Source organism: Apis dorsata, unplaced genomic scaffold (genome assembly GCF_000469605.1).
Source record: "Apis dorsata unplaced genomic scaffold, Apis dorsata 1.3 scaffold_10, whole genome shotgun sequence".
In the NCBI taxonomy this organism is placed as follows: domain Eukaryota; kingdom Metazoa; phylum Arthropoda; class Insecta; order Hymenoptera; family Apidae; genus Apis; species Apis dorsata.
In genome coordinates, this window is record NW_006263313.1 from 123,344 (window position 1) to 147,910 (window position 24,567).

Here is a 24,567-nt window from a genome sequence, read left to right on the forward strand (position 1 = left end):
TAGTATCAAAAGAACTTTTGTCTCTACATTATCAATATAAAGTTTCTTACTGTTAATATATAATCTGTAAACAGTATCTTGAACATGACAAATATTGGAATATATATGTATATATACAAAATATATGTACATTTTTATATTATACACATCATACTATATCATCATTTATATCTTTGTTAATATATATGTATGAAAATTATTAAGTTAAATAAAAATAGAATGCAATTTACAAATTAAAAATAATATGAAATAGAAAATACAAATACAGAAAATATAAATAATAATATTAAGAACATGAAGGAAATATCAATATCAAATAAGTGAAATTCTATTTTTTATGCAAATAACAAAGATATAACTGATGAATTCAAATTTATACATGTCGATAATTTATACATGCACACCACCATCATGTGAATAATATTTTACAGTATGATGTACATATATGTTTGATAAAGAATATCATTTTTTTTACATTCTATTCTACAAAACTGACTCTACAATAATGTTTACAACTTCTTCAATATAACCCCTTGTATTTTAAAAAAAAAAAGAACTGGAGATGTATCGATCCAGATTTTCGTTTTTGTGTTCTCGAGAACACGTGTCAAAAATTATTACACGTGATCGGCACGTTACGGACACCATTCGAGAAAACCACGTATTAATCCTATTGATTCTGGATGTATCAGATAATAAGATTGTGGATGGAATGTTTTCGTTAGTCTTATAATTACTTAAATTTCCGCTTATAAGAACCACAAGGCAAAATTTTGCAAGAATGCGAACTTTCTTGTGCGAGTTCGCCGGAGGGCACCATTGTACGCACCATCCAAGATATATTTCAAACTCATAGAAATTGAAGAGAATAGCAATGAGATTCATTCATTAATACTGGACATCAAATTATTAATAATACTTATTTTAGATATTATTACGCAATACTACAACACGCAAAAAAAAAAGTTTAACATTTGATATGATCATTTTGAGAGTATGAGAATTAGAAAAAGAAATGAAAAACTAAACAACTTAAATTATTAAATCATCGTTAAGCGAAAAAAAATCAAATTAATAAAATACAAGATTTGTTTCATTATGAACATGATGCATTATTTCATTAACATGGAAACTTCATAAAGCTGTGCTTTCTATAGGTGACGTAGCTCGATTAGGAGTGCAACATCGTTCAGGAGTATGGCACAAATCCGGTGTATGCCTACCGTCTCTTAAATGAACAAACTCTAAATCTGCAAAAAAATTACTTCTCATGGTACCAACTGCACTATCAGAACCAAAACTATCCTGTCTGCATAAATCCACATTTTTATAACATCCTGTGTATTCTGTCAAAGAATTAGGCAATTTTCCATCATATACAGGTATCGTTTCGATTACTGTTTTCTTAGAGTCATTAGACTTGAATTTAGTACAATCTTGGGTGGATAAGGTACAGTCTTTTTCATTATCTATATTAGTCTCATTTCGTATGTTATAAGAAAGAAAATCATCGTTTTTGGAAAGACTGGAATTTGAATAGAGATTATCTGTATAATAAAACATAGTATTTTTCTTGAAATTTCCTTCTTTATGGAAATCTTCTTTTTGTAAAGTGTTAAAAGGCGAATAATCTTTATATATCTGATCTTTATGCTTTGCTGTACAATCTAGTACTGTGAGGCTTCCTTGTCTAGATAATATACTTCCAATATCTGAAATATTACTTTCTTGTCTGATTAACTTATCATTGATAGATTTATCTTCGGTAATTTCTGCCGTACTTATATTTATTTTTGATTGCAACGAAGATGAAATAGCTTCAGATTGACTATTCTTTTGTAACAAAAATGCATCCTTTGGCGTCTCCTTCGTGGGAGAAATCTTTGTTCTTCTTAAATAAGAGCCTCCCGGTGATTTTGAAGTTTCGGCTGTGGTCTTCTTTATGTCATTATCATTTTGACTGTCGATTTTATTTTCTTTTTCTATAACATTTATAGATTTTCCAATTTGTTTCAAATAAGAATTAACAGAATTCGTATCTGACATTTTGAACTTATTTTCCAGCTTAATTCTCGAATGACTATCTCCAATTGAATTATATTCATTAGATTTCTCTGTTGACTTGAAATTTAAACAATTATTTACTTTACATAATACTTTGTTATCAATGATATATTCAGGAGTATCTGATAAAGAACACGGATTTGCTCTACCCACATAGCGCATTTTTTCAATAGTAGGTATCCTCAAATTGCATTCTGTTAAATCCTTTTTCACATACGAATCTTTATCATTAAAATAATGGACAGACGATTCATTTGATTTGATATTTTGTCTCGGAAAACAACCAGTAAATCCACTAGAATCCGGAGAAATAACAATTTCTGGTTTTTCGATTGAAGCTTCCTTAGATCGTGAGTTTTGTCTCGAATAACGACTCGAAGTTCCAGGCGAATCGTTTGTTTTGCTGTTCTGTCTTGTGTATTTTCCTCGAGAATTTATCACATCAGGTACTTGAAGAATATTACTAGATTCTGTTTCTTCACGTTCCAACGTACTGTCATTACAACCGCTGCATCGTTTCTTTTCTTGGTGTACTTGACCTTCTTTAATAGGCTTCAATTGCGGTGCCAAACTCTCTGGAGTTGTGGATTCACTAGTACTTGTGCTAGGTCCTATATAATTTCTGATATCGTATTCCAAATTTGATGGTAATTCTGCACCCATTGATAAATGCATTGCCAATCCTTCCAACCATAATTGCATTACTTCAAAAGGTGGTCTCTTATCGGGATTCAGATCACAACAAAGAAAGGCAATCATATAAAACATTTCCGGACAATTAGAACAAAATTTCTCCTTAAATACATTCTGATTCAGCCCGAAATCTGAAGATCGTGGTAAGTAATCAGGATCTGCTTGAACACGTCCAATGATTTCACAAACAACAATACCAAAACTGAATATATCAACTTTTTCATCATATTTGTTACCCTTCATCATTTCAGGCGCCATCCAATATGGATTTCCTACTACTGTGTATCTTTTCTTTCGCTCTTTCTTTGATGTTTTCGTTTCTCCCTCGGAATGTCTACTATATTTGCGATTATCAGGGGAGTTACCATTCTGTATTATCCTTGCTAAGCCGAAATCGGCTACAACTACAGTCTTATCCTCGCGTACAAGGCAATTATGCGAGTTTAAATCTCGGTGAATAATATTCATGGAATGTAAGTAAGCCATACCAGCAGCTATATCTTTAGCAAATGATGTTCGTTGTTCCCATGGTAAGATTTCATTTGTATCATGTAACAGAGCTCTTAGAGTTCCTCCTGCTATATACTCAGTGACCAAATGTAACTTTTTATCTTTGTATAGAACACCGATGAATCGGAGAACATTGTTGTGATGTAACGAACGTAAAACGGCAACCTGTTAAATTTATATAAAATAAAAAAAAAAATAAATAAAATAATATGAATAAATATAACATAGAATAATCATTGATAAAATAATTTTATTTTTTAATATAAAAAATTTACCTCTTTTAGAAAATTCTTTTGAGCTTCTTCATCAACTCTATACAATTCTTTTAGCACCATGACTTCATTAGTATCTCTATGTGTAACTTTGAACACTTGTCCAAAAAATCCTGTACCTAGTAGTTCACCTTTTACTAAATCACTAGCACGGAATATTCTTTGATTCTTTGGTTCAACACGAAATGATCTAGTTCTACTTAAGTCACATGTAAGATTTGTGGGTGAAGATCTATAAATATATCAAAATAAGAACGAATTTAAAAATAAATGTTTAACTATTTTTAATCATTATAAAAATATTTCATTCAAAACTTAAACTATACCCATCAAGTAATCGCGACATAGAACTACTACGCTCTTTATGCATAGGATCTCTGGTTCTTCGCAATTGCCTGCTTCGCGTTCCACTGATGTAACCTTCATCTCGCCGTTTAAATAAACGTTCTTTATTTTCAGGGCTTGTTTTAGAATTCGAAATCGACGTCAACATCGCTGCAGACGGTGATGAATATGTGAGTCGTCGAGAAACTGTATCCGGATCGTGTTCAATAGTTAGCTAAAATATTCAAAATGTTTATTTTTATTTTTTTTATATTTAATTATAGATTTATTAGATTTAATTAGATTATATTTATTAAAATTTCTATATTTACTATTATATACTATGTACATATACTATGTATATGTACTATGTACTATATATATGTGTATGTTATTAATAAATATAATATACTTAAATATGCTTAAATTATATATGTAATTATTATATATAGAATTACCTGTAAAACTGTATCAGAATACTGTATAAGATTTTCAATACTCTCTATTGGCTGATCTTTAACTGGGGTACCATTTACTTCGAGTATACGATCACCAATATGCAAAGATATAAGATCACTGGACATGTTCAGTCTGTAACACGTTTCATGTGATATCTCCAATGTTTTGATAGATATATATATATATATATGTATATACATTTTTTAAACAAAACATGCAAAACTTTGCGTGCATTTAGTTCATATTTGATTTAAATATTATAAGTGAAATTAAATAGTAGAACTAATATCCATATTTATTTTTAATCCAGCAAATTTTTTTGCATTATTATTATATCATCATTATATGTTATATAAAATACAAAACATAATCATACTAATACATAACATATACTACTATATATTATTTCAAATGCATGTTCTGAAAAGCATAAATTTTCATTTCATTTCTAAATATAACATGCTTACACATCTATGCAGCACATATATAATATTAGACAAGAAAATTACAAAAAAATTATTTTGCACAAGATATATTTTAGCGTGCAAACATTGAAGGACAATCTAATTTATAACAAATACAATATCTAATGCATATTATTTGTTATGCTGTACCTATGATTAGAGAAGTGGCAGCATAGTCTAAATAGAACCTCCATCACAGAGGCCAGCAGCTTACTGATTTTTCCACGAACATTTCTCATTAACCTGCATTTTAGTTTAAAGTTATTAGAGGCTGCTTATCTATTTTATTTTATTTATTTATTTATTTTTAAAATAATCACATTCATGCATAGTGTTATAAAAACAATAATAAATTTCAGCTTAATTATATAATTTTGCAATAATTTGTTGCAATTTATATTTTTAATTGTTTTTTGTTTTGCACGTTTGTTTTAAAATATTATAAAAATTGACAATATTTGTTTTAAATTTTAATTTACCTATGATAAAAATAAAAAACAGAAATATATTATTATACATACTCAGATATACGAAGTAAAGCACCACAATTTCGAGGACTAGGAGTTGTATCTAATGTCAATTTGATTCCTCTCTGTTTTTCAGGATCAGAAGTATTTGGAGGTATTTCCACTAATCTGATACTGTGTGGTTTCCGTGTGAATGGATAATTAGGTGTTCTATTAATTGGCTGCATCTGTCTCTTATAACAACTTCCACAATATAGTTTGGATCTCTCAACTAATGCATAACTTTCTCCATCTCCAATGAAAGCTCCACAAGAATTACAGGCAAAACATTCTGGGTGAAATTTGTGATCACCTGCCAACATGACAGGACCCGTAATGATTTGACCACAACCTTGACAAGCTTCTCCATAAGCAGCCCAATAATCATCTTTACAAAAAAGTAAACCATCTTTCTCAAAGTACCATGTGGACAGACCAATATCACATGCTGAGCACCTAAAAAATCACAATTTTATGAATAATTTATTTTTATGAATATTGTTTTGTTATTTTATTTTTATTATTATTATTATTTATATTTTTACCGAAAACAATCAATATGCCATTCTTGATTTAATGCCTGTATGAATTCATCTTCATCAATTGCATTGAGACATCCAGCACATGTTAATGTCCCACTACTTTCCCCACTTCCCAAATCTAGAAAATATTATATTAAAAATAAATTTAATTGAAAAACCACTTGTATGTGATTAGAAATTGAATTTTTTGCTTTTATAATTTCTCGTTAGAATCTCTTTTATGATGATTTCAAACATTCTGTCTGTCATATATTTACATTAAATATTTATACATGCGTATTTGCGTAATTTTCATATGAAAGTAATCCGATAATAGAAATTTTATTGAACATTAAATTTTATATATTTCGAATTTGTCGAAGTTACAAAAACAAATATAACGCAGTCATACGCAAAACAAAACGCGTCAGGGACATAGTAGGAAGGAAATGTGATTCACGGTTGACATTAGGTAAGCGTTAAGAAAGCAGTTTATCAACCAGCTGACAATAAATTGGCTAATTCTAAGATGATTAAAGCTTGTCAATGAAAGAATCACAACATTGAAATTATAAAATACATTTCGAAGCATTGTTTGCTCATTAATGCATGATCGGAAAAATATAGTTTAAATGAATGCGTAAATAAAGTTTCTTGAAGAGCGTGGGCCAAGAGACTTGGAAGACAGGACGCCCACGCGATCTACAAAGGATCAAGCGTACACAAAAAATCATCGATCAATTCATTTGTCATATATACAATTCGAAAAATTATACATACTATATTGTGAATTCGGTCAATCCGTTCAAAAATAATAATTTACATTGCCGAAAAAGACATACCGTTTGACGAAACTTCATCCATCACAGCATTTAGGTAGAACTGACACACTCCCACTCCGCACTTTGATCATTGAATATATAGTAAACAGATTCGTAATCCATTCTTAATACGATGGATATTGCGCAATGGCGGGAAATTTGATATTATAAAACTGAAAATTTTTATAATGTTAAATATAATACAATATATATAAATATATATAAATATGTATATAAATATCACAATATAAATTATTTTCAAATAAAATATAATATTAAATATGATAAAATAAGATATTCTTCTCATTCTAAAAATAAAATAATCTTTAAAAGTTATATTATTTTCAATAAAAAGATTTAAAAATTTTGTTTTAAATTTTTTAAAATTCATTGTTTTTTTTCTTAAATTTATTTAACAACAATTATTAATATTGAAATAACTTCTAATCAATAACTGATAAACATTTTCTAAGATTTAATTCTATTAAAATTTTGTAACATAAAAAATTTATTCTTTCAAAATGAAAAAACGAATAATTTGTAAAGAGATAATTATTTATTTTTTAAAATATTTGGTCTTTCAAATCAACATAGATACAATTTTTTAAATATATATGTTAAATTAATTTTTGATATATGAGAAATGCAAGTATATATGATAAAATGGTTGGAAATTGTAAGATTTCAAAAATAAATATAGAAAATTAATTATTTATAGATACATAATTTCTTTATGATATATAATATAAATATTTTTTCCAGAAAGTATCCAAGAGATCCATTTTAGACTAAAATATATATATATATCAATATAATATAAATAATATTATCGCATGCAAATGTTAAAAATATTGATTATATTATATCATAATAATTAAAAACTAATTTGTATACATATCTATCTCATATTCACCAGTACAGTTTAATCTTAAAAAATAAATTTTAAATGATAAAATTCATAATTTAAATCATTAACATTTTAAATATCCAAAATATAATTTAATTTGCTTATTACAAAAGTTATTTGTATATTGAATATTGAATACCATATTTATAATTTCACTTTGAAATAATTTAAACTTAATTAAAATAATCTTGAAAAATATATATATCTTTAAAAGTGATATGTAAAACAATTTTTTTAATTTAATTAGAATTTGTCACTATACTGATGGTCAATCGAAGGTCTTCAGGAAACTAGGAAATGTCACTGAGCTATTTCTAACATATATATCAATGTGACATATTGAATCAATTGCACGTTTTCCCGGCTGACCTTCTCGAGATATTTACAAAATCCGGATAATCTTCTTTGTCTAGCGACAACTTCCGGTTCTCTCAGGTCACATCAATTATTTGAGCATAAAGAGCCACAAATAACAAATGATTATTCTATAAGTAAAAACTATAGCAAGCTTACATGTCTGAGTAATTTTGATCACAGTAAAAATTGTGCAGAATTTTCTTCTGATCATTTCATTTATTCTTTTTTTATCACTGCTCAAAATAATTAGTAAATCATTTTTTTCATATCATTTAAGAAAAAGAATAATAAATGTATCATAAAATGAAGATTACAATTTATAAAATAAGATTGTCAAAAGCATTTGAAAGTCAATTTCATTTTTTAAGTTCTAAGTTATACAGTTGTACATATATAATTGATATTGGATTGATCATTAAACTCATGTTATACGATAATCATAGGAAAAACGATAATTGAACTTAATTGTTGAAATTTCCATATTGTTTTATAAGAAATTACGGAAATGTTTATCAATTTCTTGATTAATTTTTCAATTTAATGTATTTTGCAAATAAAATATTTTCATGCATAAGTGAGGAAATTTTGTTCAATTATTTTATATTTTTCATATTATTTTGAGCAGTTTGCATCGAATGAATCAAGTTCTTTCATGATTCTTGCATATTTGAGCTGCAACATTATCATGTTAATTTTAATTTAATTGTTAATTTTTAATTTATATATATAAACTACTTTAAAAATGTCTTAAAACAAATAAAGATTCGTTGAACGCACGAGTAAATTTAAAAATTTTAAATTTAAAAATTCAAAAACTATCAAAAAGGATAGAAAAATCGCAGATATTATGAAATTTATTGGTACGTTGTAAATTCATCAAGTTGATACTATAGCATTCATTATTTAGAAAGTATATATATATATATCTCAAATATAATAATATTTTATTTGAAATTTAATTCAAAAAGTTGTCATATTTATATTTAATATATTTTAATTACTTCCGTATCAACTTGATGAAAAATCTTAATCTAAGGAAAATCGTAGAAAATGCTACGCGATTTTATGCAATTGCATGCATAAATTTTTTTGCGCGACTACAATAACGACGATTGATATGCAAGAAATGCGAACCTTGTTTCGATGATACAGTTCCAGTGAAATCTTTCTTGTTTTATGTTCGATGAAACAATTGTTTAGTCAATTATAGCTATAATCTTTTTCTTCGTTATTATCTTTAGTTTAGCAGTAATCAACATAAATTTACCAAATAGTTCTTATTTCATATTTCATATCTGTAACTTCCTTTTTTCTTCTTAAAAAGATTAATCATTTAAATTATTATTTTTAGAATTGGAAACATGTTATAAAAATAATATTGAGCAGTAAAATTATAAACTATTTGCGAATATAAATTCGCAATTCTTTCGAAATCAATGATTTTTATTCAAATTTCACATCGATTCCTTCTTAAGAATTTTTTTATATAGCATATCTGTGTATATATATAAATATATATGTATATATGTATATATATATTTTTTCTGGGTTTCATTTCATATATTACGAAGCAAAAAACAAAAAACTTTTTATAACAATACATATTGACTTTTATATTGCAGGGACGACAGCTACTAACATTTGCATAACTATTTCTTACTTTCAAGCTGACCATCTTAAGCTGTTTATTCCATTTTTTGCTTTTAAAATTGAAAAAATGAAAAATTAACTAAACAGAAAAATAAAAAAAAGTTCTAATATTTTTCATATTTATGAAAACTTTAAAAAAAATTTTTAATTTTTTAAGACTAAAAAAATCCACTTTATTCGAGACCAAAGAAAAAAATAAAAAAATATCTGATATATTTTTATATTTGTTAAAAAAAATGTTAAAAAATATTTCTTGGATACTTCTTAGCTATGGAATTTTCGGAAACTAATTTTCTATCTATTATTTTAGACCGATCTTGCAGAAAAATTGATCGAAGCTATCAAAAAGGGAATAATAAATTTTTTGTCAAATAAAAGTTAGAAAAGAAAAATGACATTCCATGAAAAATAATGATCTGGAACAATATAAATTCATGAATGATCGGGAAAGAACATTTCGTTCTATTCCCAGACAGGTTGGATCAGCGTGAAAGAAAGGGGCGCGCAAGGAACGCTGTTGAAGCGCGTGCAATTATCCCACTCATTAGAACTCTGTTAACTGGCATCACTTCAAAGGCTGTCTGGTCCGTTCTTCTTGCGTTTCCGCAATAGCTAGTTCACGTTCAAGGGCATCAACGGCACGTATTTGTCGCTTGGTCGGAATTTGTACTGGGAGCACAATCGGTTCGATACCGATTCCGTATAACCATTTCTGTAACATATCAATCACATAATGATTACACACGATCGATCATTACGAAATTTTGCAAGCAACATCGAAATAAAGCGGAAAAATGGTTAAAGTAATATCAAAGACCCATGAACACCACCACCACAATTATCATCAACAACCGATTATCTGTGAGAATAAATTTATAATAAAATTACATTCAATCGAAGCTCATATGCAACCATGATGATAATTGTTTCTGTTTGAGGATGTCACGCATTGCCTGTAGTATCTTGTAGAAAAACATCTTGTAGGTATAATAATCTCGTGACGAATTAATATACTCGTATCGCGTTGAATTCATCCAAACCAGAAGACAACTGAAGAGAATTGATGATTTAATCATTAAAAATATATGTTTAATTGTTTCATTTATTCAATCATTTTGAAAAAAAAATTATTTTTACATGTACTTTTTACATGTATTTTTTAACAATATATTAAATATCTCAGAAAATAAGAAAAAATGAAAAAATGAAAAATAATGAAAAAATTCTTTTAATATAATTGATATATAACTGATATAATTGATATATTTAATATAAATTCTGATTTAATATAATTGATTATATTGATATTCATATATATTGATGAAATTTTTTAAAAAATTAAATCATTATAAAAATTCTTTTCTTAGTAAATATTTTATATAGGCAATACAATTTTTAATAATTTTTTATTTTGAAAAGGAGGGACTTAAAAATTCTAACTAAATAAATTTTATTTTCACAGAATTGTTTTTCAAAACTTACCTTTGCCACTGTGAACAGGGACGTCTCTCCTTAAAACAAGTTACTTGTATCACATTAAAAAAAAGAGCACCGAGAGTATTTGCGACTTCCGAATTAAGATTCTGCAAACATCTACGGAACTTCGCATCGCAGTCACAGTGAGACCGTGTGAAAGGCGAGTTATTGCATATACCATGAATGCATTCTTTAGGTGATATAGTGATAGGACAATGGTCGTGTTCTCTACAACATGCATCCTCGGCTGCATGGTGTCCGAGATCATCATACGATTTCGCTAAAGTACCTGGGCCACACCATTTTGTGCCTGGATAAATCAATCCACCTCCTGGAGGTTGATTCTGTAATAAAGAGAATTCTTTTTTTTATATTTTTAATTTAATTTTATATTTTTATTTTTATAATTTTTCAAGATTTACTTATACACAAGTAACAATGAAATATTATTATTAAAAATTCTATTTAATGTAATTATCTTTGTACGAAGTTATATTCTATACATTAAGCGAATCAAGCGTTCAATTAATTATAATCTTGTTTGATATCTACAATTTAACATCTGAAAAAATTGTTAGTACCTTTCCTTTGTTTCGAGAGGCTTTACACGTTTCTTCCAAATCTGCTACGAGATTGCTTGACATTTGACGGACTTTTTTTGGATCCGCACCAAGAACCATTTTTTGAATAACACCACGATCAGTGTACAAGGCACAGAAGGGCGCATCCGCATTTAATTCCACCATTCTTGACATAGTGGTATCTGCCACGAGAACACTAGCCTCAGTTTCATCCCCCCAGAGTGTTGGTATGAGTAGTAGAAATACTGTAAGCATCTATCAATCAAAATAATTTTTACAAAAAAATGAAATGAACATTTAAAGAATATTAAATCAGAGTCAATTTTAAATTTTTCATTATTTTTAACATTATATATTCTGCTAGAAGAATCTTGTATATAAATTATAAATATGTATATTATGATTTAATATATCATAGAAGTCGCATTGAAATTAAAATTTTTTTTTTTATTCAAATTCCGAATAATTTTGTAAAGATGCATTTGACAAAAATAAATACATTAAACGTATTCATTGTTATAAATAATGATATCGACATTCAATCAAAAAGAGAATCAAGTATTGTTAAATATTTAACTTTATTATTTCGTAAAACAATGAATATACAATTGATTTTTAATAAAAAAAAAAAATCCTTTGCCTATCAATCTGTTTCCCTATCTTCTAAAAACTTGAAATCAAACTCATACATAAACATTTCCAATAGGGATAGTAGGTCGACAATGCGCAAACATTTCCTAACTTTTCTGTAAATATATTGAAGTGTACATATACCAATATTATTATAGTCTAGTCATATTTTGTCCTCAGTTTCACTTAAACACATAATATTAACTCCCACGCAAAATCTGAATACTTTTTATACTTATAATATTTATTTTAAGGAAAAGTATTTTAATCAATAATAATCATTTTTTTAACTAGAGTCTAAATTAAATAATGTAAAAAATAAATATTTTTTAATATTAAAAAAATAGTAATTATTAAAATGTATAGTCTTCTATACAATATTTCTTATATATTATATATTATATATTTAATATTATATATTTATATATATTTTTTATATATAATTATATTCTTTTTTAATATTTTTTATCAGAGAAACAATTTCCATGAAATAATATTTTCATTTTCAGATTAAACTCTCAACACTCACGTTACTAATACTCACGTTACTGTTTCTTCAATTAGGATTAGAAGAATCTTTTATTATTGATGCGGATCTAATGAAAACTAGTTATAAATAGAATAATGTGACGTTTTCTTTCTTAATCTAACATTAATTATTGCTTGTTTAAGTAACCGATCAGATAAATCAACATACAGGAATTCCGGTCGTTTTAACGAGCAAGTTGGAGGGTATACCAATTAAATGTCATAAAATGATGCGTTCATTGCTGTATCTATCATATCCATGATGAGATTTTACTTGATTATTTCATTACCAGACATTCATAATCGTATCGTTTTTTCTTTTTTTTTTCCTTGACACATTGATCAATATTTGCATAATTTCAATTTATCCTTTTTTAAGCATTATTAAATTTCGCAATTACAATTGTTTTGTTGTATTTTAAATGTTGACGTTTTAAGATTAAAGTTCAATTTATCATTTTTATTAGAAGATGAATAATCTATTTCTGAAATGATAAGATAATAAGAAAGAAATTAGAATCAAGAATATTAATAAACATGATTATATTTGCATCTACAAACAATTATTCTTTTCTCGCAAAAATATTATCCATTAAATATATCAAGTTTTAATTTATAATAATTTTTACATTATATTGATATTACTTTATAACAAAAAAAAAAAGAATGTTAAAATTCTTTTACTATGTATTTTTTTTATTGTATATATTTTTTATATATTTCTCTAATTACTAATAATAATTCTATTTGCGCAAGTATATTAAGTGATTCACTCAATAAAATAATACTCATTGCAATGAGACAATACAAAAGCACTTACAGTTGATTATTCGAAATCAAAATATTGTTAAAAGAGCCACTATATATGACAATGAAGTCTTTCTAAATGAATCTCAAATTGGAACTCCATGTCACATCATAATTTATCACCATCACGGTAAAATAAAAAACTTTCACATTATAAAAAAATTTAAGCATAAAATATATAAAATTCTCAATTTCTCTATTAAAAAAAATGTTAATCTTCTCAAGAACTTATAAAAAAAAAGAAAAATCTTCTATAAGATTCGACATCTATGATTCAATCGCACCCGAAGCAATGGTTTCGAGGAACGTTGAACGACTAATAGTGTTTTACCTTTCTCGAGAATCACTTCAAAAGATCCTTCAAGGACAACAGTTCTCTTAAGGTCACAGAAAAATAAGGAACAAAAACCAAACCTTGACGATTCCTCACTGGCTGTCCTTCCCTCTGACGCATCGAAATCGCGAAAGAAATTAATTCGAAAAACGAAAATATATGTTGAAAGACAAGAATGATGAACGACCTTACAAATCCTTGTAAGAATCACTAAAAATTCGATATGAGATGATTTTAAATGGCTCTTAAGTAATCTTTAGATTGATCTTCAGATTGGCGTCAATGGAAATTACTGATTTTTGCACCAATCTTTTCTATATAATTTCTATATAATTGTATAAAGAAGAATATAAAATGATAAAAAAATCTTAAAATATAAATTATGTTGTTTGAATTTCAATTTTTATTGAAATTTATTTATAATCTATTATATCTAGATATGTAATTTCTCTATTTTTTTTTATTCTATTTCTATTAATTTATTTATAGTAATATTTATTTATAATAAAATTAAATTAGATTAAATTCCATTTGTTTTCATTTTATTTTTATGTTTATTATTTATTTTTTTTGTGTAATAATTTATTAATATTTATATAATAATTTATTATACAATAATTTATTAATATTATTATTATTTATTAATACAGCGATTCTGTAGTTTGATATGATAGGAAGCCTGCAACAAATTCAATTTGGTTTTTCTTAATAAAAAAAATCATACAATTGTTTTAATACACAAAATTAATAAAAGTGAAAAGATTGCAAGGAATATAAGACAACATATTATACATATATAATAAGATATAATAAATAAAACTAAATAAAAAAATTATAAATATAATAATAATCCTATCTAATATTATTATCGATAAAGATTAATACTATTCAACAGCACGACTTGTTTGACCGATAAATTTAATTTAATTAGATCGTCCCAGTTTAGAGAGGTGATAGATCCTGTGAATTTCACTAACCCTCGTCGTGAAATTGAACCAAATATCGAAAATCTGGGTCAGTCAACCTCATTAACGAACTTGTCTCTTGAACTTGTGCCAATTTAAACCAAATAATCCTGTAACCAACTGATAAATCTATATAATTCAATTACACTAACCATTTTTACCCATATAAAAATCATCAATTGTAAATCATTATATCTTGTTTAATCAAATATTGCTAAGTTTTCACCAAAAAGAATATATGAATATATTTATTTATTGATTCAATTATTAATTTTTTTTTTGCTAATAAAAAATCTTTAATAATAATTGAAAAAAATCATTATCAGAAATTATTTATTATGGAAAAATATATTAAAAAAAATTATTATATAAAAAAAAAAGCTTTAATATAATTATCATATAATAAATATAAAATCATAATAAATCATAATTGTTAGATTATTTAAGAATAATAATTAATACAAACATCAATCTCTATAAAATTATCTTTTAACGATAATTCCTATTATCTTTTTTCAAAAAGAAAATATGTAAATAATTCTTCATAAGAATATAAGAATCAAAAAATTTATAATTCAATGTAATTTTTAATTTTTTAATTTTCCTTTTATTTGTTCCATCCAACATTCAATATTAAAGAAAGTTTATTATAAAGAAAAAAAAAAGAGAAAAAAAGCAAGCAATGATTATTGCAATAAAATTATAATATGTCAGCGAATCATAAAAGAAATTAACTATAATGTAAAATAAAAACACAAGAATATAAAGCACAGCAAAATATCATAACGAGTCGCCAACGAATTAGCAAATTAACGATCAGTCAAGATGTCAAGAACAATTCACAAGAAATCGCTACTCATTGCAATATACGCATTACACGCGCCGCTTAATCGATCAATTACCCTGTGGAAAAGTCGTACACGTGCAGTGGTGAGCATGTTTATTACGATATCACGATCACAAAGAATGAAACATTCAATCTTAACCAGACAAATAATAAAACTGTTTCAGATGAATACGTTGTTGCAAAGTAGATTGATTTAAACATGAATTTAATGAAACTGTTTGGAAAATCAAAGAAATCGAGATATGTTCGAGTCGAAGGAATAACGCGAAACTCACTAAAAGAACAAGTGCGCAACTAGCTGCCAACTAACCCCCACTACCAGCTACGCAACCCCAGAAACCGCAACGCGACTCGAGCTGCTGCAGTGCGCAACAACCCCTCAACTGATCGACACCGATCTTGTGAAATTTATTTTCAAGGTAATAAAAACGCAAATAGAAATGATTTTAATATTTTGAAATTACTAATTTTACCAATTGAAAGATTATTATTAAAAAATATATTAGAAATTTTAAAATTCTTCAAGTTTAAGCTTTAATGATTTAAACATTCAAATTTATTATTTTCGATATATATCTCTATTATTAGTTAAATGTTCATAATTTCAGAATATATATCGTAATTATCATTACAATGTAATAGATACATTTTTAACATATCTTAATGGGTGTGTAATTTCACCAATATTACCAATTTCAAAGGAGAATCTCGTACTGAGTTTCCTTTCATTCAATTTATATGAAATTCAATACTTGTGTATAATTTCGCTTCCTAGACCATTATAAAAAATTCCATTTGCGTAGTAGATTCGCGCTATTCGAAAAGCGCGAATTTTTCAAGAATATAATATCGTTTAGCAATTCTTCGCACGTATGTTAAAGAAAATATATTTTGAATATTGAATATACCTTTGAATATACCTTTAAGATGTATTCTCAAACTATATGTTTTATTATTTTAAATTAAACAATTTTTATTAAAATTTTTATAAAACTATATAATTTTTAATTAATTAAAATATCATATCATATTTTTCATTGAATAATAATTATTATCAGAGCAATTATTATCGATCTGATCTTTCAAATAATTAAAGATATAAGATATAATAAATAAAGATATAGAATTAGAATTAAAAAAATAAAAGAAAAAGACAAAAATGTAATGAATTAATATACATACATTGAAGTTTTATAACTCTCGTGGACGATGATCAATAATTTTTCCTGTCTTCACAGGATTATGATCTTTCAACAAAGAATTTCTGTGATTCCACAGAAACGTGAATCTCAAAATAGGGTGGTTGTGTAAGATGTTTTTCTAAAAAAATTCGCTTTATCTCTTCTCAACGGCCGCTATCAAACTGATCGTTGAAACGGGTCGTCAGGATACTAATATTATGTGGCATACATATATGAACCGTGATCCAGATTACACGGGGGAGATTCCAAATCACGTGATATGCCACATGCTTGCAACCGTACAATATATAACTTCAGTTGTAAATAGATCGAATTAATTTGTCGACAGCACAGGACATGCTGGCGATGTTTTTCCTTCCAGAGATTTTGCAATCATTTCACACTTTAATATCCCTCAATACAAGCCAATTAAAGACAGAAGGAAGAAGTGTATTTTCTTATTATTAAATATCGATGACAGAACTAGCCACTGCTGCGAATTGAAAGCATAGTTGAAAATGATTAGAAACTTATTATAAATTTATATAAAATAATTTTTGATTTCTATATATATAATTTGTTTTTTTAAGGAAATAATATTTTGTAAAAAATAAATCAAAATTTATTTTTAAGATAATTAAAATAATTTTTTAAGATATTTATTTTATTAATTTATTTTATTTTATAATCATATCAAAAAATTAAGAATTATTTTGTTTATATATATATATATATATATATATATATCTATTCTCGTGTTATTTTTTAATCATAGTATACAATTTCATACTTATCTCATTCTCATTAAAATTATATTAAATAGAATCAAAGGAGAAAATAGTATTATTTATAACAATTATATTTATTCTCTCCAAGAAAATGAGTATTGAAAAAACTGAGAAAAATTCTTAGGATCAAAATATATTAAATAAACTTTTTAAAATCAAGAATCTAGGGGATCCATTCAACTTCATTTGTTTCCTCATAATGCCTCATTAAGTTTTTTTCAGTGTTTTCTTCTGGTTTACTCGTGATTTTCTCTTCACTTCCGGTTAATTTATGATAAACCTTACTTCCCATGTTAGCTACCCATTCGACTCCATCGCCTACTTTTTCTCCAGCTTTGCGAACTAAATTGCCAATATTTTGACTTGTGAAAGTCGATGGATCCACCGTAATATCCAATGAATTATTACCATGTAAACATTTGATTTGACTAATAATGCTCAAATCAAAGGGATTCACACCAAAATCAGATAATTTTTGTCGTAAATTGTCTATAGAAGTCTTATCCAATTCCCGATTTCTGGAAAGGATTGTTGCACTCTGACGATGAGCAAATGTTAGCTTCTGACATGTAAAAATACCCGCGTAATTGTCGTAATCCGTGGCGAACACTACATGCGACGCACTTCCAGCTACACCTTTAAATACGATAAATTGATAGTTAGAATAAATTCAAAAATTCGTTGGAGATTCTTTGAAATATTTAATGAAATACAATTTAATTTCATTGAAATTCCTATATTTCTATATTTTCTACCTTGTTTTAATTATTATGTCTTTCTTTCATAGAACTGTTTACAAATATATTTAACAAAAAGTGTTTTTTCATTTTTTTTCAAAATCATTTTTATAAAAGAAATAAAGGAATTTTCGAATTTGAAAAAATTTTAATTAATTTAAAAAATTCTTAATTTTTATATGAAAGTATTTTATATGTATAAAAGTGTATTTAAAGAAAAAGAATATTTAAAAAATTTTAAAAAGTTTTAAAAAGTAAAGAGAATTTATATTCATATTCGTTTATTTAAACGATTATTTAATTATAAAATTTTAAGAATAAATAAAAGAATTTATCTATTAAAAAATTTTTGTATATACTTCACTCTATATACACAAAAATTTATATATACAATGCTTTTTTATGTTTTTTCTTCGTATTTATTTCTTACATACTACATATTCCTTTGTTTTTTAAAGTTTCTATATTTCATTATTTTATACTTCCCTAATATCACATACCATTTATATTTTCAACTTTGATAATAAATAAAAATTTTTACTAAATTCTCTAAAAATTTTAAAAAATTATTAACATCCTATATCGAATTATCGAAATATTTTTCAAAATAATCTTCTAAACTTTTTTTTAAAATATCAATTTCCTCTTGAACAATTGAAAAATATGAGTAATTTATTTTACAAACACAGTTTACTTACTAAGAGGAAAACGAACTTTCATTAGAGCCGGCGTACTCGGATTCGGTACGGTCAATTCACCGGTGTAATGGTACTCATGCTTCAATGACGTAAGACCTGTGTAGAAACATCGCTTCATTACGGATAATTCATCCTATTTGTCAGACAGTTATTCTATTGACATGCTTTTATGAGTCTCGATGGGATCCGACGTTCTTTATTAATTCAAAAGCTTTCAACAATACATATGTGTATTACTAGTACGATCTCGTTTATAAAATTTTCTTTTTCGCAGTATCCTCTTTGTTTAATGTTAAAATCCACAAAAAAAGAATATCGGATTTTAATCTCAATTCTTTAAATTTTAAATTGAAGACTATTTTAAAGTATTTTTATTTATATATAATTTTTAAAATTTTAAAAATCTATTATTTTCCTTAATTTTTAAAAAAAAAAAATTTTTTTTAATTTTAAATTTTTTTATCTTACTTAATACTGGATGATCGGAATCCTGTTTTAGAATGTATTCACCCGGTTCCTCTCCACGAGTATAATTATAAGTAATACATTTGCTAGCAGTGGAAGTTTTCTGAATTACGTACCATATACCTAAAAACTAAAATTTCTAATTTATCATAAATGAACAGAAAAATAATTTAATATAAAAATATTTTTATTTATATACAATATATACAATAGAATTATAAACTTACTTTGTTTATTTGAAATCCCTGCATCGGTTCTACAATAGGACAAGGCCCCACGTGATATGTGTGTGTTTTGACGAGAACAAAACATCCTAGTAAGAATGCTAGAGATAATATCTTCATCTATAAAAAAGTTTATATTATTTGAAAAAAATAATATCAATCTCATCAATAATATCATTTTTTATATGTTAAAAAAATTTCAGAATCAATGATTTCCTGATAACGATTGTAATTTTATCATTATTTAAAAATACATCGAATACATAAAGATATTGTCTTATTTTAATCAAATAAATCTCTAATAAAATAAATAATTAAAAGTTATATTAATTATAATATGTTTAAAATATTTAATTATATACAATTTATGAATAATACAATAATGAATAATGTTCTTGAACTCAAATAAAAAGTAAATTGTAAATTGTTCATTGTACTTTCAATTTAATTTTTTTTAAAGTTTAAATTTTCTATAATAATAATATATCAAAAAAGAAAATTACACATAGTATAAAGTCAACTTCGACCTCACTCTCTGTAGAGATTTAAAAAATTATTTTTTTTTTTATTATCTATAGATAATATATGATATACATATGTATATTATTAACATTAATTATATATATTTATAACATTAATCATAATAAAATACAAGATGGAGAACTATAATCCGTGTGAAATATTGGATCGAAATTTCATTAATATTGTTTTCATTTGAAATCTATTTTTAATTATTATCATTTATATATCAAAAAAATATTATAAAATATATAAATTAAATTAATAATTTCTTATGTAAATATTTCTTTCTAACTACAAAATTTTTTAAAAATTATTTAATGGAAATATAAATTTATATATCATTAAAATTAATTAATTAATATCGCGACAAAATTATTTTATGATATATGAAAATTCTATTTAAATATTATCTAACAAAAATTTTCGGATACTATTTTATAAGAAAATTCATTTTATTCAAAAATTTTAATTTTAATATCAGTTTGTGTATACTCCGTATATAATTAATAACTATATTATTTAATTAATAACTATATTATATTATACTCCATGTATAATATCCATGTATAAATATCATTAAGCTTTATATATATACAATTTTCATTAAAGTCAAAATTTTTGGGTTAGGTGAATTTCCTTTCAAGATACGAAAACTTTTAAGTTTTATTATTTGTATTAAAGTCATTAACCTTTTCTAGAATATATTTAAATTGTAGATACAAATGCAAATATAAATAGAATCATAATATATTCTATATAATGTTATAATATATAATTGTGAAATAATATTACTATGCAATACACTTGATATCTTAAATTCATCACTGAAATACTCACCATGAGATGATGTTGTCAGACTCTGAACTAGTACTGTAAACAGTAGCACAGTGGAGAAGAATTTTATGAGACATACTCCCCTCTCAATCCAATTATGGGTCATATATACTTCGAATATAACTGATCATAACATGATCAAATACGTTATTTCTAAAGAATTCGTAGAAATAAATTATATAAATAACTTTTTATATTATACTCTACAATATCAAATTATTTACAGAAATAGTAAAAAATAATACATTTTTTTATATTTTATAACTTCTTATTTTGAAATCGCATTATATTATATTTAAAGAAAATAAAATATATATGCAAAGAAATAAAAACAATAAAATTTTTTATAGATATTTTTATTAGAATATAAAAAATTGTAAATATAAGATATCTTATGATATAAAATTTATAATTAATTTGGTAATAATTCATTGTTATATAGTTTTTAATATATAAAAAAAGAATGAAATGAAAATATCTAGATTATACATGTGTTTTTTTAGAAAAAACGATTTATAAAAAAAAGCTGAAGATACGAATGTAATTTTATTATATTTGCTTACGATGAGTCATTTTCGTCCGACGAATCAAGTCATTCTAGGAATGATATATATGATTTCATTCTTTTGTTTTTCTGTAGTTTAATTTGTAATTTAATTTACATATTATGTATTAAAAGAAAAGTCACACTATGAAAAAATATCAATATAAATACAGAAACTTTAAAAATATAAAAATGATAAATTATGGTGAAGATACCGAGATTTCTCCTGCATCAAAGAACATATAAATAAACTATCGTCGTTTATTTTTATTATAAAAATACAAAAGATATATTTTTAATAAGCATGTGAATTTCTCAGTAATATTTACAGAAAACAATAGCATATATCTTCAGCTGAATTCCTAATAATACTAAATGTACTATCTATCTTAAAATTAAAACATTTAGAATATTTATTTCAAATAGTAAAAACATCATTTTCTTTCATTTTAATTCAATATATGATAGAATGATATCTAAGAGCATTTATAATACCACAATATTTTTTTTAAAATGAATAAGTAATAAGCGCAAAAAGAATCTGAAGTTAAACGAATAGATGAATTATTCAAATATTCAAATTGCTACAAAACATTTTTTGTTCAAATATAGTACAAAAATTATTTTTCTCTTCGAAATTTTTATAGAAAAACTATCTTTGCTGATTAAACATAATATTCTTTTGAATATAATTTTCATTATACATGATGAACAAAGTCATTGAAAAAAAAAACATTAAATGTGTGCTTTTATATGTATGAATAACTTAATATTTCAATACCCTGAGATATAATTTATGTAGTCATAATATCTGTGTACCATACACTTATCCATTCGTTTTGCTTTTCTACATTATTCCGGCGGCAATTTAGAAATATCCAAGTCATTAAAATAAGGATGTTTTAAAGCAGCTCGTGCTGATATTCTATGCACAGGATCATAAATAAGCATCATTTGCAAAAGATCAAGTCCATCATTATCTAATGTTTTAACTTGTGATTCTAAGTTATTAGTTATCCAATTTGGAAATGTGGCTTTATAATCTGATAACTGTGTTACACCAGGCCATATTTCTTCTGTAGGAGTTCTTAATATCCTATAAAATATTATTAATTCAAGTTCTTATATTACAATCGAATATATAATATTGACTTTAAAATCAATTTACCGAAATATTCTAAATAATTGATCAATTTCACTATCTCCTTGGAATAATGGTTTTTTGGTTGCCATTTCAGCAAATATACAACCTATACTCCAGATATCAATGGCACATGAATATCTATTGGCACCAAGAAGAATTTCTGGAGCTCTATACCATAAAGTGACTACTTCATGTGTATATACTCTAACTGGTATTCCAAATGCTCTTCCAAGTCCAAAATCTGCTACCTTGATCAATCCTGATTTGTCAATTAATAAATTTTGTGGTTTCAGATCACGATGAAATATTCTACGTTTATGACAGAATAAAATAGCACGTGTAATCTAAAAAAAGGATTACATATATTTTAACTTTTATAAAATATTTTATAATATTTATTAATTCATATTAAAGTAATTTTAATTTGTATATAATTATATGTATAAATATTATATAATAATATATTATTGTAACAAAATTATTTTATTTTGTATTATATATTAAAACTAATTTCAAACCTGATATAAATAAGATTTAACCATTTTTGGCTCCATTAATTTTCCAGTACCTAAATTATCCATATATTTTTTTAAATCCATAGTAAGATATTCAAAAATAAGATATAATCTAGTCTCTTCCATTAAGACATCCATTAATCTAACAATATTGGGATGTGGCAATTCTTTAAGTAAAGAAATTTCACGAATTGCTGTTGATGGTATTCCTTCATCATCACTTTCCAAACGAATTTTTTTCATAGCTACAATCTCTCCAGTTTTTTTATGCTTTCCCTTGTACACTACTCCATAAGTACCTGTGAAATTTTTTTTGATGCTATAAATTTTTTGTGATGTGTTAAATTTTTTTTAATATCAAAATAAATAATTTTCTTTAATATCAAAAATAATAATTTTTATTCTATAAATGAAATGTATATGTGTACTTATGAATAGTTTTTTTATTCTAAACAGACTGCTTAATAATTATAATTTTTGAAATAATCATCTTTTAATAACCTTAATTAAAAATAGAATTTAATTAAGAGATTAAAATTTGTTCAAAATTTATTATAAATTAATAGATTAAATTTTGATACAAATTTATTAAAAATATTTTTAGATTATAAATAAAATGAATCTTGAAAAATATGATAAAAAAATACTAATTAGACAAGAATAATCTGCAAGGTATTATAACATTCACCTTCGCCGATTTTTTCAATCTTCACAAAATTCTCCATACTGAAAGAACGCTTAAAATCCTAATCTGTATATATTTTTCTAAATTCTAATATCTAATATAATTCAAATATAATAAAATTTCACATATATTTCACAAATTTTTCCAGTATACCGTCACGTAACGATTAAATTCAAATGTCGGTACGCCATATTGATAAACATGTTTGAATGTTCAGTGTTCGGTTTGTTCCGTAACAAGTCGGCCTTGTCATAGCCAATCCGAACGAACATCGTAATATTTAGGTTATTTCGTAAAAATATTCCGCTTTTACGGAAAGACAGGTGTTATTTCTAAACCGCGCTTTTATGATATATTTTAATATATGGTTATAAACCATAATTGCTATTATAAAACAAATTAATTATATTTTTAATCAAAAAAATAACCCTATTTTAATTAAAATTATTAATTATAATTAATATATTATTATATTATGTATAATGTTATTGTATTATTATATTATGTATAATAT

The 24,567-nt window shown here is 25.1% G+C and overlaps 4 protein-coding genes and 1 long non-coding RNA gene across 11 annotated transcripts; 1 reads left to right on the forward strand and 4 right to left on the reverse strand.

Moving 5' to 3' along the window:
* Nucleotides 1-465: 465 nt before the first annotated feature.
* Nucleotides 466-6,808, reverse strand: LOC102675622 (LIM domain kinase 1). 3 transcript variants are annotated; one of them, XM_006607648.2, is made up of 8 exons: nucleotides 6,656-6,808; nucleotides 5,838-5,952; nucleotides 5,308-5,748; nucleotides 4,937-5,029; nucleotides 4,322-4,454; nucleotides 3,866-4,098; nucleotides 3,543-3,771; nucleotides 466-3,432 (listed from the first exon to the last, which is right to left on the reverse strand). In XM_006607648.2, exons 1-8 carry the CDS (start codon nucleotides 6,675-6,677, stop codon nucleotides 1,135-1,137), a joined length of 3,564 nt encoding a protein of 1,187 aa, XP_006607711.1. In that variant the 5' UTR covers nucleotides 6,678-6,808; the 3' UTR covers nucleotides 466-1,134. The 3 variants fall into 3 exon arrangements, with proteins under 3 accessions (XP_006607711.1, XP_031365052.1, XP_006607712.1); XM_031509192.1 differs by having other exon boundaries at nucleotides 6,594-6,690; XM_006607649.2 differs by lacking the exon at nucleotides 4,937-5,029.
* A 2,944-nt stretch (nucleotides 6,809-9,752) lies between these two features.
* On the reverse strand, nucleotides 9,753-17,260 carry LOC102675203 (acidic phospholipase A2 PA4-like). Of its 5 annotated transcripts, none has more exons than XM_006607645.2 (5): nucleotides 16,899-17,260; nucleotides 11,606-11,860; nucleotides 11,031-11,368; nucleotides 10,437-10,598; nucleotides 9,753-10,260 (listed from the first exon to the last, which is right to left on the reverse strand). In XM_006607645.2, exons 2-4 carry the CDS (start codon nucleotides 11,858-11,860, stop codon nucleotides 10,439-10,441), a joined length of 753 nt encoding a protein of 250 aa, XP_006607708.1. In that variant the 5' UTR covers nucleotides 16,899-17,260; the 3' UTR covers nucleotides 9,753-10,260; nucleotides 10,437-10,438. The 5 variants fall into 5 exon arrangements, with proteins under 5 accessions (XP_006607708.1, XP_006607707.1, XP_006607709.1 ...); XM_006607644.2 differs by lacking the exon at nucleotides 16,899-17,260 and adding an exon at nucleotides 15,772-15,983; XM_006607646.2 differs by lacking the exon at nucleotides 16,899-17,260 and adding an exon at nucleotides 14,882-14,900.
* LOC102675116 lies at nucleotides 16,038-23,197 on the forward strand. The gene is made up of 2 exons (XR_004150030.1): nucleotides 16,038-16,135; nucleotides 22,948-23,197. It is a non-coding gene; the product is annotated as an uncharacterized LOC102675116 (long non-coding RNA).
* LOC102674901 (apolipoprotein D-like) lies at nucleotides 17,523-21,316 on the reverse strand. Its single transcript, XM_006607642.2, has 5 exons — nucleotides 21,169-21,316; nucleotides 19,813-19,929; nucleotides 19,589-19,715; nucleotides 19,121-19,216; nucleotides 17,523-18,321 (listed from the first exon to the last, which is right to left on the reverse strand). The coding sequence occupies exons 1-5, from the start codon at nucleotides 21,169-21,171 to the stop codon at nucleotides 17,849-17,851; spliced, it is 816 nt and encodes a 271-aa protein (XP_006607705.1). The 5' UTR covers nucleotides 21,172-21,316; the 3' UTR covers nucleotides 17,523-17,848.
* On the reverse strand, nucleotides 22,454-24,300 carry LOC102674674 (cyclin-dependent kinase 1). The gene is made up of 4 exons (XM_006607640.2): nucleotides 24,057-24,300; nucleotides 23,372-23,667; nucleotides 22,878-23,197; nucleotides 22,454-22,805 (listed from the first exon to the last, which is right to left on the reverse strand). The coding sequence occupies exons 1-4, from the start codon at nucleotides 24,091-24,093 to the stop codon at nucleotides 22,562-22,564; spliced, it is 897 nt and encodes a 298-aa protein (XP_006607703.1). The 5' UTR covers nucleotides 24,094-24,300; the 3' UTR covers nucleotides 22,454-22,561.
* Between the last annotated feature and the right edge of the window lie 267 nt (nucleotides 24,301-24,567).